Genomic DNA, 20,741 nt, shown 5'->3' on the forward strand with positions numbered 1-20,741 from the left:
TATATATATATATATATATATATATATATAAGTAGCTTCCTTTTTGAAAATATACTGCAATTTCTCGAATATCGTACCAGCTGAAACATGAGACGGCCAGTGTGCAGCACATTCAGTTGAAGAACATCATAATTGGGAGATTCACGTGAGTCTCCCGTGAAAATCAAATTGATTTGCAAATGAGTGTGTTCGTCGACATAAGATATCTAGTTTGGAACACAACAGTAGTAGAAAGTCGTGAGTAATAAATGTACACGAACTGTCTGGTCATGGTTGTCTCTAACCCTTGGTGAGTTAATTCCCATTGGGCATTTGCAAAAAACTTGGAAAGGACAGGAATTCCGTTTAGTTGTGCTAAATTCTATGCATGATTCAAGACACAGTCGGCTTTGCTTTGAATTGTACGGTCATTTCGAATTTACTGGGTTTATTTTCAAAAAAGGCGGCTTAGTTGTTCTTGGGAACATCCTTCCACCATGCATTAGTTAAACAACGTAGTTAATCCAGTTCTCGTGTTCAAGCACCAAGGTCTGCCATACTCGAGAACACGTGGTATATATTCGAAATGCCATGATAAACACTCATTCCAAGCAGAAGAATGTCGTTTCGTTATACCCACATTCGAACTTTGTTCCTACCGGTTGGTCATTATGGCCTATCCGTCGTTTTAACTCCTCTTCCAAGCCCTTTAGTGTCCATAAATATCGAGTACAGTGCTTCGTCTTCATAGGGGGGCGAGATGGCCGAAGTGGTTAGAGCGCGGTTCGAATCCGACCTCCGCCACTCGACTTCCCCTGTCTAGGCTTGGGCAACCTGGCAGTATCCCAGCCCTCGTGCTTCCTTCGGGTGGCATGGCAGCTAGGCACCGGAAGGGTGCTACAGCTGAACGCTTTTTGAACGCTTCGTCTTCATAAGACACTCCCGATGGTCACCGAATAGCTTCTCACGCGGAGGTATTGGTTGTACGGGGGAAGTTGCACATAAAACCATACATCTAAAACATACAAAGACCTGGGTGGTGAAGGTCCGTTTCCTCTGAACTTCCGGGTGAATTCACTTCAAAGAATATTGCAAGGTTTTCATTCGCTTAAGTGGATAAAGATGTATTCAATCTGTGACAAAGTCTGATCGTTTTTGTCCATTTAAGCACAAGTAAAGCAGATGAAAAGGGTTTACCTGACTCCGAATCACCCACCTATCCCTCACAGCCATCACGTTGTTCGGCACTTCATCCGAAAGTCAATCGTATTTCACCGAAGGACGTGTGCCTAGTTCATAATCCTGAATGACTGGGTTTAACCTCAATAACGTTGAGATTCTTTCCCGAGTCCCTGGTATAGCTGGTAGCTGAATGTATAACGCCGGAACGGGTCAGCGGTCCTTCTTACGGTCTGTTACGTTTATACTCGAATCACCACTGCTCCAGTGGTCCCTTGTCATAGGTATTATATTTTCCAACGGACCAGCATTTTCTAAACACAATTCAACTAAATGATTCGTCCGAAAATATCTCATATACATTATACTGGTACAACTCATTAGTCCTTCTCCCATTGTGCGCAGTCCATCGATTTGCCCGCCCTGTGCAACAGTACTCAGTTTGTTGTTGCTCGAAAAGAGCTTCCATCAGCTTCCGATTGAATATCTGAAGCACAAAATCCCACTCATTTGGATTCGGTAAAAACTGCCCAACATCTGGCACACATCGCATCTGTTGTCTTCGCCCACCATTGCATATCGACCGTTCTGCGCATGGTCATGCTCGGCCTGCCTGCACTAGGGTGGCCGTGTGGTTAGCATCGTGTCTTTCGGTTGCCCGCACACCCACACACCGCATTACAGGCCGTAACTGAACTACCTATTCGCTCGCGGTCCGCCCACCAAAATGGAAAATTTTGAAACGTATGTGGTCACAGTTGAGCGCACGATGAGTCAGTGTTTGTTCACTCGAATTCGGTTCTCACGGATGGCTAGGCAGCTCAGATACTTCGCACTCGAGGCGGCAGTGTTGACGTCAAATTGAAGGTAAGATTCGCTCGGATCAGCTGCGCATGAGCCCGTACGCCAGTTCAGCAGCTGAAGCTCAACTTTCTTAAAGCATAAATCCGTCTAGTTATGGACTATGGTCGCTTCGTTTGCGATCAGTTCACAAACTAGGTTTTTTACCGTTGTGTAAATCACATCCTGAACATCCAACGACTCAACAGGATATCTAAGTTGACGGATGGAGAACGCTACCACGGCAACCCAATACCAAGTCAAATATTGCAAGGGGCAACTTCAATAGGTCAGTCGATTTATCTGAAAACGTGAAACCGACCGCCTCGAAGCTGCACCGGGAAGTTAGCTACAATACGAGCATTACTGTATTGAGCATATTTTGAGTGACGACGTTAAAGAAGCACAGACGCACCCGGCCGGCACATGATTCGAGTGGATCATGGCCTCATCGATCTTCACGCTGGTGCATGAGACGCACAAGCTAGAGAACAGACTCTGTCTTGTTCCGTAATGAGAACTGTGCGACGGCGATTTATATCAGGGCAATGATACTACACAGACCCGTAAAAAGACGAGAAAATAAGTCCATAGGAGAACTGGTTGGTGCATGATTAAATTTCACTTACATCCATTACTATGACGATTTGTGCCAAAGTATTAGTGAAACCGGCGGCTGGCTTAACGAAAACATTTTTGTGGGAGCTCTAGATTTGAGTGTAAAATAACGTCCAGTTCATCTAGCTGACTTAAGCTCATAAATTCAGTGATCTTACCCTTAATTTGTTTACTGAGAATAGAACCCAAGGAGGTAACGAAAGTTGAAAAAAAATGGGTCGATATCTGCAAGCCAAAAGTTGGAGAAAGTTCAGAACTGTGATGCTTCAATGAAGATTGCTTGAACTTTAATTTGGTTGGGCAAAATCCATAATAATAAAAGTGACTGTGACTTCCCACTTAGTGATGCCCAAAGGATGATTTTCACTTTCTCACAAGTCCGCAGATAATTAAAAACTGATCTTCGGTCAGAAACTCGTGGGTAGCTATATCAGTTTGCTCATCGTGCATCCCTGACACGGTGTTTTCAGTGATTGCCTTATAGTATATTAGTTGGATTTGGATTGAGCATGCACCAAACGCACAGGAGGAAAACTGATAGAATGCCTCAAGTGCTCAAAAATAATGTCAACTAGTAAAACTGTTCCCATAATTGTACACGATAGAACGATCTAAACAACTCCAAAACAGTAAAGCTATCAGAATATCAAAGCAACAGACGACCTATCGGTATTTCTGAGGAATCTGACTGTCTTCTGCTGGCGAGTGCTTCTGTCACTTGCACACAACCTACCAAAAGCCTATCCATGTCACCTGACTCTCTCTCTCTCTCTCATGTAAGGCCCGCATGACGGACGGCATGACATTGCCCACCAATCTAGTCCATCACACTCACGAGGGGAGTTGAAGTGAATGAAGTGGAAATTAAGCAGTGGTAATGTGAGTGTTTCTTTCTCTCTGTTCATTGATCTGAACATGAGTTCTGAGAAGCACCCGGGACGATTGAATGTCTCAAGAGCTATATCCAGGGTGGTTAGAGTAAAACTAAATATCAAGCATGAAACTGCAAAATGAAATCTACGGATATATTGGTCGATGAAACGTACACTCACTCTGTCTGACAAAGAAACCGTGCTGGCTATCGAGCTTTACGGTTAGGCTTGATACAGATCCTGGATATTGGACACAACGCCCCCACGATCTTAAATGCAGATTCGTCGTGCAATCCGCGTGACAACATTATGGGGACACATGTTTTCTAAACGGACTATCCCATATCACCGTGTACTCGAGAAATTTTGGTGATACTTCTGCCCTAATACCTACATAATCCACTTGGTTATAATTATGCTGAGTGTGACGACAAAATACTGAACACCGCCTATCGAGCCCCGCTTCAGAACCATCAGTAATTGAGTTTTAGGGTTTTTGGGCTGGTTGCAACTTTGCACATTCCCTATGATGGTATTTAAATTGCGAGTCCGATGTAGATGGTGTGTGAGAGAGAGAGATGAAACACCGTGTTGTCTTGCTATCACGCCCCTCTCAGAAATGACAGAAATGAGTAGTCTGGTATGTGGATTTTCATCAGAGGCACATTGATTACTCAGCATCTCTAATCAGATAGTAGCTATGCAAGCTGGAACGACACTTGAAACCGGAAGAGGATCATGTGCTCGAGCCATCAATATGGGAATCATGTTGATAAGCAATGGTAATGGCTTTGTCGTTGATTTCCTGCGACAGGTCAAGACCAGAAGTGTTGAACATGAGTTTAATGCACTTGAATTCCTTCCGGTTCAGAATGTTGTTACTCTGCGCGTCCCATGCTCACCTGAATAATGAGCGCTTCTCCTTCAAACTCAATGTGCTTGCATCAGAATCGCTGAGCGAACAGTCTACGCTACCTGAGCTACCAACATTTTCCTCTATAGAAAATGCGTCTGACTGTTGCAGGTCATTATGACTTCCTGAGAAGCCATAGGTAGAAGCTGGCCCAGTTGATAAATTGCGGGCTGATAGCACTTGTACCCCGGGTAAATGCTGGCAGGCATTGTTATCCAACTATTGCAACACCGTGTGTATCTGTCATACTCGGGTATTCCGTTATTCGGAACACTGTTCAAACACGCTTCATTGGCCGCTACAATGTACGAAGGGGAAATGTGGCTCCTAAACTACAGGTTGATATTAGCCACTATCTCTAAGCAACGAGTCAGAACAATTCTATCCACTTTGTCAGTGAATGAAAAAAACTCTGGCGTACTGCAAACATGTACATTATCGGACCACAGTTCAGGAATTACGGGAGGCAACACTTTACTGACCTAAGTCCGAAATAAGACACCTTATGTGCTCTTCACGGTAGACACTTTTGCTAGTAAGGAAGATTGCCTGAAGACACGTTCCTGTTAATGCCAGTAGCCACCTAACTGAATCACGCGTCCGGTTTTATTCAACCGAGATGTTTGCGTTATGCCAGGTGGGACAATCTTGAAAACTGACCTATTCTGTTGCCGTCTAGTTCCTACGGCACCCGTAAACCCAATAACATATTCAATGCACATTAGCTCCAAGTTTCCAGATCGAAATCATCTATTTTCAGATTGGTTATTTCTCCCGTGTATGGCCGCTGAATTCCCTTCAGCAATGCATTTTTGATGTCGCTCAGACGTTCCAGAGGAGTTTGACCTAAATGAGTCCAAGACTGGTGTAGTTGTTCGATCTTGAGCATCAACTGGAGGGGAGCTGCACTGGTCAGCCTAATTAAGAATCCGCTGATGCTTTCCCGCATCAGCTGCGATACCCAGGCATTAACATGCGAAGACCTGAACATGTCCTGATCCTCCACTAGCGGGGACCAGACTCATAATCAATGACTTGGTACACATAACCTCTGAAGCTCGATGACATGTTTCCTTGCAAAAAGACAATGCCAGTTGGGAATTCTTGCCTTTGAGATGCGTACGCCGATAAAATGGCTGATGCGACGCCCAAGATACCTACTCAGACAACTAAACAAACTGAATGCTATCAGACGGTGCAATACAAGCGAACTGAGGCGTATCTCTCAGATTTCCTCATCATCCATACTACAACTCATGAGAGGAGCTATAACATGCAACAAACATGCAACATCCACGAACACACCAAAGCCCATACCGACATGGAACAGAACATGCAAAGCATGGTTTATAAACTCCAGCAATAAACTTTCAAATGTTTCATAAAATGATCTGAAGGAGCTGTGATGGAAGACAGCACTCTAAAAGACAAAAGTATCAAAAATAGTAGCGAAGTCTTCTGAGTGTTTTGAGCTATTTGGGTGGGACATCTGCAGTAATGCAGTTGTCTAGAATAAGAATAGAAACGTTTCAACGATAACGAAGAACCTCAAAAAAGGAACAACAGTAAATGCAACACGGGGCACGAGTGGGAAGACGAAGCTGGAAGAGCAGTTGTATCGGTTTCATCAGCAATCAATCAATAACCGCTTTACACATACGAACCGAATCGTGGGTCAGTGTGTGGATCTTCACCAACAATCAGGTGAGTTGCAGCCCCTTTGGCTGAAGGTCTGTCGGTACCGCGGAGCGAAATGTGATTCGAATGTTCCCTCAATGATCCGTAAGGGTTCACTGTTTCATTGACATCACTTTTCGCCGTTTCTGCAGACGGAGCAGTAGCTTTAGTCGGGCCGCACTCAGCAATCTCGTCAAAACCTGTCTTGCTCTTCTGGAGGTCTTCATTGTCCACATGAGACCTGCTTAGGTCTATTAACCCATCGTAGCTAAGCCATAATGTGTGCAATATTTCAGAAGCAATCATCTCACCTGCATTCTCGGCTATCATCCGCAGCAGAAACACGCCGTCTCTTCGAAGAAAGCGTCGACAAAACTCGTCTATGCGACATGGATGGATCGGTATAGCGACATCTGACAGCATCAGGTATTTCTTCACGAAGTCGGTACCTTTCACACGACTGGCCGTACGCAGACACCATCGTAACAAACTTAAAGCCGTAATAATGATAATCAGGAAGACCCACCACCAGAGGAAGATGTAGATCTTCTCGTTCAACATGTTCACTGGTAACACGCACTGTGCCACAGCCGTGTTGGTGGTCGTACCCAGGTGCTTGATCGGTGCATAGCAGTAGGCAACGCGCGGGAAGATGAGTGTGGCCTGCCAATCCTTTCCGCTTAGAATGTTGTGCAGCAATACCACACCAAAAAAGGCTCCATATTCGCGGAAGCCGAGGAAGTATTGCATCAGTAGCAACTGACTAACCGCATTGGCTAGGTACAACAGTTTCATCAGCAGGTAGGCCAAGGAGAGGAAAGTGCCTCGATGATGATCCAGATGGATGAAGCAAACGGTACGCCAAAGATGGTAGCAACACAGACCAATCAGACTTTTTGACTTGGGTTCGGACAGTTCGTCGGCCAGACCACTGTATTCTCGATCAGTGTGGTATTTTGGTGATGTCTGTTTCACATCACCGTAGCCATATACCCGTTCTTGTTCTAACGAGGGCTGTGCCGTTACGGTGGAACGTTGGCCAATCTTGGCTGTTTGCAACTGGATGTATCGATTTCGGGACATGGCACGTGCTCTCTGGTGCTAAAGATTCCGGAGTTATGGTTTTAGCATAGCGACAGAGACGTGAAGTTCCCCAATGGCATGCATAGAAAAAAGAATAGGGTGCACCAATCAGATGGTGAAGGTGAACGAGAAGGGTACACAGAGAACAAATAACACTCATGCCAATACAACATAGATGACATGCAACAGTGAAACACAAACGCCAGGTAATGTTGATCATGCGGTGGGTGACGAGCATAACACCGTGTTTTGTCCTAACTTTTTTAGGAGCACAGTTGTCAGTGTGTTTTAACACCAGACGGGTGAACCTCACAGGCGATCTTTTGGGTAAATGCCTATACTGACACAGATATTTGACACACTGGGACAAAACCAACTGTTTCTCACTACGTATACAGAGCTCTGTGAAATGAGTTTCAAAGGCTGATGACAGGCAAGAAGTACCCATAAAATATTCAGTGTACCTGACTAAACTGGAATCACTAACTGTCCGGTTCTAGAAGTAACCAGTAAGAGGGACCAATTAGGGCCTACTAACATCTTCACAAAGGATAATACGTGCATCTAACGAGAAGAGTGGCAGCAGAGACTGATACAAAAATGCCATGAAAACAAGCTTCCCACAAGGTACTGCATAGAAACTCCACAATCCGGATCTAAGTTACAGTAAACCCCAAAAATCATAGTCATAACGAAACGCCTAACGGCTTCAGCCTTTGTGACAGAAATTGTACTTGAATGTTGTGGGAATCAAACAGATTTCGAGTCGGTCGGGTTCCGATTTCTTCATGTGTAAATATGGACGGTAGAATTGAACATAAACAGAAGTCAGTTGCGTTCATAGTTCAATTCATCACGCAACCGGACAATTCAGACGTACATGCATCACCATGTACATTTGTGTATTCATTTGCCAGAAACAGTTTTCGGATACCAGAAGGTGACGAAGTCGCCCCAGTGCACAAGAGCGGAAATGTGAAAATCGACACGGCGACAATATAGAAAAACAAAAATATCTGGCCACCAACAAATGGCTTGGTCCAAAAAAAGTAAACGACGAAGGGAACACTTGATCGCATTCTTATTGTGCGCAAAATATGGGTGAACACATTCGGAATTGCTCTCTGCTCACTAAGCTAGCAATCGCCATGCCACTAAAGCCTCAAAATCGATTTGACCTTCCCGTCCATGCTTTCTTCAGGCGGTCGACACAGCCAGATAGTTCTATGGTGGCATTCAGTCTACGAACCACCGCGCGTGAATCTAATAGACCAAGACGCTTCCAATGCATGACAGTTACGCACCACTATGTGTTACTCCCGTATTGCTGTCAACGACAAATGAATCATGATAATCCAGATTCCTCCGGAAAATTCAATGAATTTGAAATACCCGGTAATCTGTGGTCAGATTGAACCTGAAAATATTCAGGAAACGACAGAAAACTCACGAATGTGGTAGATACCACATGCTCATGTGAGCACAAAGAGACATTCACCGTCCCAACTTGGTGGTCGCTCTCAATGGCACATTGCCCAAAGGAACAAAGAGGATGTCTTATATGTTATCGGACGACAGAATAAACCCAGTCGCTGATCTCAGAGTGAACACTTCAATACAGAGCAAAAACCCCTGTTCTGTCCTCACAAAAGTTCGCTCCTGGGGGAAGCGAACAAAGCAACAACTAGCCACTTGAGTTGAAATGAAACAGTCTTCCTAATAGTGCGACAGTTGGGAGTTGTAAAGTATAGCGACTTGGAAATTCTACCCTTTCGGTTGCTAACTTTCCTACGAAACTGTAACTCTTCAGTAAACAAGATAAAAACCTGACGCATTGCACCATGAACCAATGACGGTCAGGGCTGACTTCAATATACGCGAGAATGGTAAGAGCAAGCATTGAAACCTCTGGACAAAGAATGAACTCACCCATTTTACCAGTTTTAACACGCTCAAAGGAATACATGAAGAAAGGAACAATTGAAGTCTCCACACAACAAGTGTAAAAACGGTAGATTGCCCGACAATCAAACACCGCGATGAAAACAGTGGATATGCAAAGCACCATATTGCAAACTCAGTCCTTAAAATACCTTCCACAGAGTCCGCTTTCAAGAGATAAACGAAGAATGTGTTAGTTTGTCATACATTCCAAAAAACGCGGAGATTGATCATCAAATGCGGTAAAACAAAAAAGAATCATGTGCGTCCAGACATCGGAAATGTGGAACATTCACTACGAGTCATATACACTTTATACAAACGTACATATACATATATATGTCGATCAGGTTCAGATATTATTATGCCAAACTTGACTCTGTTCACTGGTGCGAACATTAACGGTTGGATATTGACCAACAAGACTGTAGAGCGTCAAAATTTTTTAAAAAAATTCCAAAGATGTCCTCTAAAGAGGACACAATTGTGACACTCTACGTGAGGTTACCTTTGTCCCAAAGACATTGGGACACCCTTGCGAGACGCGAAGCTCTATCCCGTTGAACCAACTGCGTCAGGCAAGTGATCAAAAAGCTTGCTCGCCAATCGCTAACTAGTGAACATGTGCCAAGACTCAAAAGAACAGCGAAAAATTGTTGTAAAGCATGGTCGTTGTGTGGAATACAATACGAGTAGCAGGCGTTGACAATTATCAGCAGGAAAACGGTCCATCTGACGGGTAATAAAAACTGCACTGATGCTTATGTAGTTATTTTCACCGACTGGGCTGCGAACCCCCTAACCGACTTCCCAAAGACTATCCAGTGTGGGAAACTGAAAAAAAAATTCCTACTAATTGCAGAAAGATTGTGGCTAAAGAAGATCACATGAAACGTGCATGACCATTGGCCACATTCCGCCCAAGTAGATAACACAAGTAATTACCGATGGACGGAAAATACAGTCCAGATCCAAATCCATTAGGTGAACACGTCAAAGACCATTTTGCGAAATGAAAACATTTACTGAGTCTCTGATCCACAGAAGGCAAAATCGAAGATGAGAAGGGGAAAATGAAGTAACCAAACGGGGAGTTTAAGTGACCGGTCGGCTCAGGACCTAAACGCTCTCGTATCATTGTGAAAAAATAGAAAGTAAAGGTAGAAAAGTCTAGGGGATAAAGTGACCGTTCGTCGATCCCGTAATCTGCAGGTGCTTTTATGATTGAGTTTTATGAGGGCATTAGATGATACATAATGCATACTGAAGTACTCACACCACCGGCAGTTACGAGAGCCAAAGTCACGGCAAGTGCAGAACTCGCTTGTTTGCCGAGTTGGACAACTTCATTGCAAACGTTTCAACACCAATCAAGATGACATCATTAGTGCGTTAATACGGAGCGGAGTCGAGCGTGGCGATGGGTCATTAGTTGTGCGCTGAGTAGTGGTGCCAGTCGGAATGCATACAACTGACTCAATAGCCACTGACATCAAAGTCTGTAATAGGAGTTCCTGGACCTGTATTCACAAACCAGTAACCTGAAATTCTCATTGGACTCAACTTAATGCAGAAAATAGACAAACTAGCATGCTTGGAATAGTGTAGAGTAGACCCTTGGAGGTGCGAAGATAACTTCAGCTGACTGAGCAGAAGAGATTCAAACAAAAATGCGGCTATTGACGGAACATTCGATCGGATCAGTACTAGTTGGTGAGTGACAAAATTTACACTTCCAGATGACGAGAGGGTCTCAAACGGAAAAGTAAGGATATAACCCTGTAAGAGACACTTGAAGGAGCGGGGACTAGACCGGAGCAAACGAAATTCGGTGTCAAAAAAACAGTTTGCCAAATCCACAGCATACGCCACGGCAGCCGCAAGACATCCGTAGAGTCAGCCTAATATACAGCGGGGACCACCGCACATCAAAGCGATAAACAGTAAGTAATAAACGTCCATGCAATTCATCGGGCAATTGAATTCGTTACGAATCCCAGCAATCTGACCATTCAATGATGACTCCATTGCTCAACAAATTGTCAGCAGTTCACGGAACCAGCCTGCTGAAAGTGTATTCACGCACAATGTATCCATATAACCGCACCTGACCGGTGTTGTGAGTCGTGCATAGACATGCTGTCCGACAGATTCCCATCGATTCCAACCTCAAAAAAGGTCAAGTCCACATCGATCAAGTCACTTGTTTTATTTTCTAGGGTGCCACTTGCTATGATTATTTCGAAGTTAGGACATGACTGGCAGAGTAACTGCAAAGAAAGTTCAGTACTAGCAAAACGATGCTCCGAACGGTTATTTGGCTCACGATATGCTTCTGTTAGTATAACGGTACAAAATTTCATCTCTAGAAACATTAGTTGGAACGACTTAGCACTTGAGACGGCTGTACGATCGTGGACATCATTCGCGGCCTTTGTACTGTTGCTGGCCTAGAAATCCAGTCCCAGCTCCTTAGTACGCCCCCACTCCCATTTAGTCATGTATAGAAAGAGGAAGAGATTTGCACAGCAATTTGGTGCGAAAAACATTTCCAGACTCCTTACTACGCAGACTAATTAGTATGAAGCTAGCTCACCTGAAAGAGCATCTGTTCCAAAGTTCGGGCCACATGCTGTATCATCTTTGTCCGCTGATCATCAGTAGCGTGAACAGCTTGATTTGCACTAAGGACCAAGTGCTGGATGTCTGTTCCCGTGCGATTGTAGCAAATCATTTGCCAGATCACTCGAGGGACGTAGAACATGATGCATTGCAATCCGAGAACAAACGGAACCCACTGGTAGTATACTGGAAAGTAACAAAGATGAATGGAGTATCAGTATGAAGCCTATCATAAAGAAGAAATGGTAGGCCTGCTAGTTGATCGACAGAGAACTGTACAGATCCTCCGCAGACCAATGATGTTGTTTCCCATCAGAGGTCGACTAATTGTAATAAGTTTGGCGTAAACACAAGTGGTTGGGAAACGACGACGAGCTGTGACCGAATAATAAGACTGGCAGCAATCTTGACCTTACTCTGATTAGTAACATTGTCGGGTTTTCCTGGACTATTCGCGTTCCCGCAAAGCAGCTATGGGAGAGTCGTATAATACACGTCTGACAAGTACTCCAGAACGTATGTTTTGCGCACATCCGAGCCCAGTCATCAAATATATGTTAATTCAACCTCTCGTTCGTCACACTCCCCCCCCCCCGCCTCAGCGGTATTAGAACGACCATATGAATGGTGTATTCTCTTTGATCTCTGTGAGCACAATCAACCACAGTTGAATTCCGGCAAAAATGACCCAGTTTAGACTGTGAAACCAAAGACGTTGATCAAACTAGCACACCAGAAGACAATAAGGGTCTTTGTCAGCAGCGATTAGTCGCATAAGCTATACAATAATCGTTCAGCTGTAGCACCCGTTCAGTGCCTAGCTGCCATACTGATCTGTTTGCCGAGTTACGTAATTGCCGGGCTCGGCGAACAGATCGACTGCCACCTGATCAACAGCCAAGAATGAAATTTGTCTTCCTCAAGCCAGAAAACAGGATGGATTGAAATGATCGGTTAAGTTCCTCACTGAAAAGATGAAGCACAACAAACCATGCAAACACTGAAACAAACTATTCACGTGGCCCCACATAAGTGCTTTTTTCGTAATGCAATTAGATCACACCGACTCACAACACAGTCGCTTAGGTTGGCTTAGCATCAGGAGCTGAAAGAAGGCAAATTGCATAGGGTCGATCGTACATCGTTGTAAAATTTGACTCGCGTCAGTGTTCAGTTCAGGTGACCGGACAGCGAGGGATACCATGTCAAGAGAAACATATACGCATTATCTGCTTACTCCCCGGACCATACAGTGCCCACTCGTCTGCTTACTGTGCGAATGTGTAATAAAATGGAGTGAAGTGGCTTAGCGGTTGTGACATTAAGCGTTGTTGTAGTTCTTGGTCATGGTAAAACGGGCAGGCGGACTCAGCGTTCCTTGCGCAGGAACCGATTGATCTGATAGGCAAAGGTCAATTACTGGCTTACCACACTGCAGGTACCACTTATTTTGCGAATTTTGTGATCAGGTCAAAAAGGTCAATTCTGTAGTGTGGACACTGTTTATCCGTAGATTATGAAGCGCACAAATTGAGCAGTCCAGTGATCTTTGTTGTCACTGTTTTCCATACACAGATAATGCGTAGTGTTATAGACGGTTGTAATGGAATGTACACAGTAAAAGACAGTTAAGTATCAGTGCTGGGAGCACATGCATCAGTTTACTTCCCGAGGAAGCCTCACTACTGAGCACTCCGAAGAATTTCGGAGTTGCAGCACCCACAGGACCATCGCACGGTTTTCAGGTTTCGCCGATTCATCAATAACGCTCAGATTGCTGATCGGCCAGCAGTAGGCGAAAAAAGCAATCACCCTTTTGCTTTCTACAACCTAAACAAGTCGATAACTTGATCGCATGACGAGAGGGCAGATGATTAGCTAAAGCCTTATCGTCTGTGTCGTGCAGTATTTGGGAGTAATCTTGTAAATGTTGTGACTGTCAAGGGTAAAAAAAAGCAACTTCCTTTCAGGCGACTAGAGCCCAAATATGTTAGGGAATTCTTATGTAAATAGGCTGTGTGACAAGAGTCACAGGAAGTGGAACTAAACAATGTTTTTAGAGCGCAGTCAACTTATATGAAGGAGGCACAGGCACTATCAACCTAAGTATGACATGAGTGATGTAAGTATGACATGGAGTGATCGCATTCTCCAACGAATTCCCAAGGGATAGTGAATGAAGATATTAGCCACGGTTACCTGGCCTAAGGACCCGCTATCAACACACCTAGTCTTGCCACAAGAATTATGACCTATGCATACTGCGCAGTTGAGGTATACAGAATGAGTAATTATGGTAGTTCATTGCGCAAGTTCGCCGGCCTGTCTACTCACGATCGATCAGTAATCTAGGTGACCCGAGTGGATCAATGATATTTCACGTGATTCTCACTGATCTTACATTTACAGGCCATGGTCTTTTTTCAGAGATGATGCTAAGCACCAGTATGATTCGTTTTTATACAGCCAACTATGCGACCATTTGCAAATGTACTTATCTGATGTGACGTCCCGGAAACACAGTGGCTGCGAAGTCACCGCGTTTTGACATGATAGCGTTTACAGATAACACCATGTTGTGTACATTTTAGGGGAATTTCCTCAGATAACGTGCTGCTAAAGGGAGCTCCTTCAACTGAGAATTCAACTTTAACTGAAAAAATTCCGAGTAACCTGATGAGAGCATACGTCATGCGTTTGTGAATTGAGCCGGCCCTCCTGTCGGCTTATCAGTAAGGAATATGTGGCATTGATAACTAACATTCCATTCTCAGAGTACCATAACTCCAGGGTTTCTCTGATTGTAGCACTCCACGCAAGTGCCTTCAGCTAGCTTCTTTTCACTGCTCGATTTCGCCTCACTGAACCGTGGAAAAACTCACCAGTTCACTGCTAGTTTATTCTCCTCAGGGGTTCCACGGTTCAGTGCACTCAGATCGTACCTCAAAACTCACCGTTCACTGCTAGTTTATTCTCCTCAGGCGTTCCACGGTTCAGTGCACTCAGATCGTACCTCAATGGGACTTTGCGACAGGGTTGGTCAAGTCGAACAATACCAGCTATCAGTCGGGCCTACGGAGAACTGCTCAACACCAAATGATCACCAGTCAGTTGCCACGAAAACCACCAACCTAGAAGAATGTTCTAAAACATCTTCTGAATGCGAAAAACCGGTGATAATGCCTACCGTGATAGCAAGTTTCCGGCTACGCTCGTCCACACCGTAGGGTAGCTTTGCTCCACTTCCTAAAAACCAAATCAACACTGAGAAGTATAAGATAAATAATCTTTCAGCTGTAACACCCTTTCGGTGCCCACCTGCCACGCTATCTGAAAGAAGCACGAGGGCTGAGATACTGCCGTGTTGCCAAAGCTTAGATAGAAGCAATCGAAGTGCTGAGGTTGGATTCGAACCACAGACCTTCCGGTCAGTACGCTCGCGTCTTAACCACTGAGCTATCTTGAGTTCAACACTAGGTTTCGTCCTACAGCTGATTCAAGTGACTTCTCATCTACAACCTCTGCATGTCCAAGAGTCATCCTTAAGCCATTCCACAACATGAAGTGCTGCTATGACTAATCGCTAGTTCACAAGATGTCATTCAATTTGATTATCTCACATGACCCTGAAAAAACTATTTTCATGTCATCTTTTCGCAGCCTCCAAATGGATCGAACGGATTGGGCTGCGAAAGCACTCTTCAACATCGAAGGGACCACCAGCAACACCCTTGGTCCACCACAAGGACCAACGTAGCTAATAGCTGTTGTTACAGGCAGTGTGCTAATTGAATGCTTCTGCTCGACACGACAAAACCAGCAATGTTTTGGGGCGGGTACTAAGTGCAGCGTCGTGCAAAAAACAATGCCATTCACACGACAACTTTTATGGGGCGTTTGGTTCAAGCCCGCTAATAAGAGTACTTTTGCATCTTGATGTCACACGAAAACAGCAGTGAAACCGATATCGTTTGTCAACAATCGATTTGCATCAAGCCAAGCCTTGAATTTCTGCTCATGTGTAGTGTATGTGGTAGCATGCAATATTCTCCTTAGTTTGAATCAGTCTTACACACTGAATAATTACTAGTATGTGCTGAAGTCGCGGAATGCTGTTGAATAGGTCAAGCTTTATGGAGAAGTTTTTTTCAATAATTCCCAAATTCATACCCATTAATTTCAAAGTAACCTCCGAAGGTCTTCACCAAAGCGTCATTACAAACTATTCTCCTTCCCAAACTTATACAAAAATATGACGGTTTAGAAGTCATGGCTCAAAGGCAATTCCAACTTCGCAAAAAGGGCTACATTAGGATTAACAGAGTTTCGTATTTAGTGATGACAAGGCCTAAATCAGTCCAATTTACGGAAGTCAAAACAAAATCCACCCGTCCAACTACCAGCCGATTGCTCTACCACCCACCTTACGAAAATAATATTCCGTTGTGATGGATATCCTGCTGGAACACGTCTGTCAATGATTTAGACGCCATCGTTCCTGCCGAAATAACCTACCGGCAGTCTGAGAAAGAGTAAAGCAGAAGAGTCCAAAGGGAGATCTGCAAAGTTGAGCCACTTCAGCTCAGTTTGATTTATCAGCTATAAGCCAAGTCGCAGCCTTCGTCGGTAAAAAATAGGAGACCAAAGAGTTTGTACTTTCAGACATTTGAGGCAATCGCCTCCTCAGTTCATAAACATTAAGTCATGTATTTGTCCGACGCGGCAGGAAACAGGGCAGCCATACACCTACGGTTATTTTTGTAACACAGGAGTGATTGAGCCTTATCTCTCAGTTTGATTACCCATTGATTAATCGAGCCCCAGGGTCCCCATCCAGGAAGGTAACAAATGTCAACCCGACCGAGTTTATTGGTTAGGACCACCATACTTCGTTACCAGACCAAAGAATATCACTCAATCGTTTTCACTCAGCACAGGGCTTAGCAGAATGAGCTCCGAGGTAGAACCTCTGAAATCCGGAGCACGTGTCCTATGAAGCGTGATTAGCTCGTCTATCGCAGGAGAGTTCCTACTTCCCATAACCATCTGACGTACCCCAATATTGTTAATCCGATATTCCCATCGGATCCACGTGATGATTTGGAGACGCTGTATATAGCCTGTGCGTAAAAGCCATCTTTTCGATCCGCAAAAAGTGGAGATCGCACTGACACAGTATATGTTCTGTTCTGAACAGACAAGCTGACGTCATAGTGGTGCCATGGGTGTCGTAGGCTGGCAGGGCCTGTACAAGTCCTCGGGATCCGAAAAGTGATCCACTGAGGTTATGCAGCCGCGTAAGCAGATAAATTTGTCTAACATTTCGATAGGTTCGTTTGCAAACATGAAGTTTGGTTTGAGCCCATCCACTCTTGTGACATCACTGTACACGTTGCAAATGTAAAGCAGAATTACTTAAGTTGAATAAAATGGCTTGCATCTCTAAGGGACTGAACTAAGAACTACGTCGTCGGCCCACTTAACGTCTGTAAGCAATCGTCCCTGGAGTATTTCCACCCCGAGGTTGCAGAGGTGGGCAGAGAAGTCTCACGAAGTACATCAACAACCATTTCGTAATCATGGCCTAAATTATCTCCATGAGCTTCGAGTAGGACTGCATTGAGACCTGATCGAAACACATTTAAAGGTTATATGAATCTGACGTAACTAACTCGATGCCAACTCCATACCACACAATTGGTTCTGGACACACCAGGAAAATCGTTTGAAATTGCCTCATAAATGCTTCTACCGGCTGTCGTCGCCATACCTTTTAGTATGAGCGTATACACCCTGGCTGAACGGACCATATCTTCAACTAGGTTGCACATAAGTAAACGATATCCAATTTACTGCCTGACGAAATAATTCCACTACATTGAACGGTTTGCTAATTCTTTGTGACACTTTGTTCACCAATCCACAAAGTTTGTTTTATGTGGGACCCACGATGCAATACATTTTACTGCAGTACATAATGAAATATAGTGGGGTTTGAGTGTTTTTCATATGGACAGTGTGGATAGTTTCATCAGCCAGTCAACAATGGGAACGCGTTCCCGGTGGACAAAGTCCCAAGCACTTACAACAAAGCATGAAGAATCTGGACCCATTCTACTTACTAAACGAAAAGGTTTACAGACCTATTTGGACAACAGTCAAGAAGCCGCCCTATGAGACCACAGTCCAACGTTCAGTGACTCACAAAGCTTGTGTTTTTCCATTTCTTCCCAAGCAGCGTCAGTCTCAGGCATCTTCCCAGCGTACGCAATTGGGATGGTACCTTGGACCCAACAATAATTTTCCACATAATCCAGCAGATTTTTGCCTCCAATATCGGTTGCCATGTAACAGGATATCGGCTTCATCATGTACTGTTTCACAGTAACAACCGTCGTGCACAGAAGCAAAATCATAACTGTTACAAGGAAGTTGAATTTGTCTGCAAAATCCTCCACGCCGACATAGGTAGCCACTTGGAACTTCGAAATATAGTCCAAGAATTCAGAGCCGACCATTGTACTCAAAAGACAAAGTCAGCGGTTTGGGACACGAAAAAGTGGACGACGACCTTAGGAGGACAAGGAACCGGTCTGTAGGGCAGTGACGAAGCGGCAAACGCTCGCCTTACTTTCATTGGTTAGTTTTGTGTGGATAGAAAGTGGCTAAAAGCCAGTAGCGCAACTGCTTGATCACGTGCGCTTCCAAGGCTGACGTAAAGTCATTCCGCCCCCATACATGGGCGAATCACTTGCTTGCTTGTGTAACCAATCCAAGGACGGAGAAATCATTGGACAAGATCGGCTGTCCAATTGACTGCAGCCGACAGGTCATTCGCACGCTCCTTCGGACTGATGCAATACCAGTTCCAGGCTGTTGCGGCGACTGCGAAGTTCGCGCACCCAAGCGTGCAGATGCGTCGCGCAAAGTAGTTTGCGCGTTCTTGTCGCACGTTGAGAAACTCGCCATTATGAGTCCACCCAGTTACTTTTCGGGCAAAATTTCCTTAAGTTCCATTCAGGGAACGCTGGAATCTTATGAGCTTGGTCGAGTTGATTCGGATGGAAGTCAACCGGAAATAAGACAGCTTTGTGTCTCGTCCCATGTCCTATCTAGGTAAATGTCAATGAAGGGATGACTTAGTATTTGTGCTACCTACTAAAAAAGGTGCTTTTGAAATTGGCCGTATTCCCTACTCTTCTACATAATTACAACGGATTTTACCATATTTCACCTGCAATAGCACATGTTTGTCCTCGGGGTCGTGCTACAGACCGTTAGGCGCTATTTCCCGAAATCTCTGCGTTTCCGCCCCTCTGAAGTTATTAAGCCGCAACGTGAGGGATCCTCGAAAAGCAGCCTTTCTGAAACGTGTTGGAGGTAAAACGGCTTCATGTCGGGCGGCTGGTGCCACTCAGGCGCAAAAGTATACGTAGAGTGCGAATCATCAACGCCTGTTAGTTTTTCGGAGTGGCGGGTAGCATGATTCAATTACCCAATCGAAAAGTCCATTAGCACACTTGTTGTTATGTCACGCGAACGCTGGCTGCGTGCTAAATCAACAATGACATAATGCAGCCTGATGGCTACAATTTGTTTCGCGCTGACCATCCCAGAAGCTCTCTTGCTAGGGGCCGTAGAGTAATAATATATGAAGGATGCATATCCCGTATACATTTCCTTCTTGACTCTTAGGTTTCTGAATGTGAACATCCTTTTCCCCTCACAAATCTACACATTTCCCGTAGTACCATTACCTATTTATTTTCACTGAGGGTCTCTCCACTGTACTAATTCCGGTAACCTTGCCAGTAGCCTTAATAGGCTTCTGTCGAACACGCTTCCCTACTAGACACGTTACCCGACGTTACCACGTGTTTATCAGCAATATATAGATATTTGCTGTACGTATGCTTGCCTTCTTGGTTCACCCCGTGATTGCATTTTGGTCGTCTATTCAAGGGTGTATTCAAAGACAAATCACGCCATTTCTGACAGGTACCTAGATGTTCGAAATATTATCAAGATAACGTTAAAAAGCTGAAAGACATGCTTTCACTGACTTTTTCTATGACCACAGTTTTCCGACGCATTGTGAGCATGACTTATGTTTTGATCTGCCTTGTCCTGTAAAGAGACTTCATACAAGGGCTGGTGGATCTCTCCATCGCTTCTCAAGCAACTTTGTAGGACGAAATAATAAGCTTATCAGACAGAAAGGCAAACAAAGTACAAGTGTCATCACGAAATGTGCGTATAAACGCCACTTGGCGGGACGAATTATTAGGCTACAGCTTCTAGCAAGATGATCTATATATGACTGTGAATATGTGTGACCCACTCAGCTGTACACTAATGAGGTCTTCACGACTGGTGGCGAAACGTCTGCAAGCAAGCTGCCAAGCTCGGTGAACAGGTCAGCAGCCACCTGACCTACAACCGATGCGTGCGCTCTGTTTTGCTTCTAACTCCGCTGTACCTAGTACCACCAAAAATATAACTCCAACGCTCAACTTTCCTCGTCGCTTGGAGTCACTTGGACAGTTTGACACTCTTAAATCATTCATTCTTACACTGCACTGGTTTTTCGATTGGAATCCCAAGGGAACATTTGTTTTTCAAGTGTCCCGTTGTGAATTTCTCGGGCACTAACCTACCCTAGCCATACTTCTGAGGCATTAGTTGGCAAACATATTTCATTTCAGCTGCTCGCAGAGGCTATGTGCCAGAGACATACACGACCCCTGAGGCTCAGATGTCTCTGTAGGTATCCCTAATTCGCGACCGTGATCCTAGCGTTGGGGATTTGTGCACTTTTCGCATCCATCAAACCACGGTCTGATACATCTTCCAAGCAACAAAATGATTTGGCAGTTTTGAGTTTTTCACTTTGGTTGAGAAGTAACAAATCCAGCGATCGCATGTTCTTACAAGCCCGAACATCCGCAGGATGTCTGTGTGAGGTGTCAGAATAATTAATCACAAGTTTGAGGACTGCCGAAAGACAGGACAAATAT

The 20,741-nt window shown here is 44.5% G+C and overlaps 2 protein-coding genes across 2 annotated transcripts in view; one reads left to right on the top strand and one right to left on the bottom strand.

Moving 5' to 3' along the window:
• Positions 1-18,264, bottom strand: part of T265_03627 (hypothetical protein) — a gene marked incomplete at both ends in the record, with an annotated part of 26,921 nt that extends 8,657 nt beyond the window's left edge. The window contains 4 exons of the mRNA XM_009168162.1: positions 5,770-5,821; positions 6,062-7,179; positions 11,699-11,910; positions 17,930-18,264. Of these exons, the coding sequence (XP_009166426.1) occupies positions 5,770-5,821; positions 6,062-7,179; positions 11,699-11,910; positions 17,930-18,242 (1,695 nt within the window). The remainder of the gene's footprint in view (positions 1-5,769; positions 5,822-6,061; positions 7,180-11,698; positions 11,911-17,929) is intronic.
• The window catches only part of T265_03628 (hypothetical protein), a gene marked incomplete at both ends in the record, with an annotated part of 36,099 nt that continues 27,288 nt past the window's right edge, over positions 11,931-20,741 (top strand). Inside the window, one exon of the mRNA XM_009168163.1 lies at positions 11,931-11,969. Within this exon, the coding sequence (XP_009166427.1) occupies positions 11,931-11,969 (39 nt within the window). The remainder of the gene's footprint in view (positions 11,970-20,741) is intronic.

Source organism: Opisthorchis viverrini (assembly GCF_000715545.1).
Source record: "Opisthorchis viverrini unplaced genomic scaffold opera_v5_55, whole genome shotgun sequence".
NCBI lineage: Eukaryota > Metazoa > Platyhelminthes > Trematoda > Opisthorchiida > Opisthorchiidae > Opisthorchis > Opisthorchis viverrini.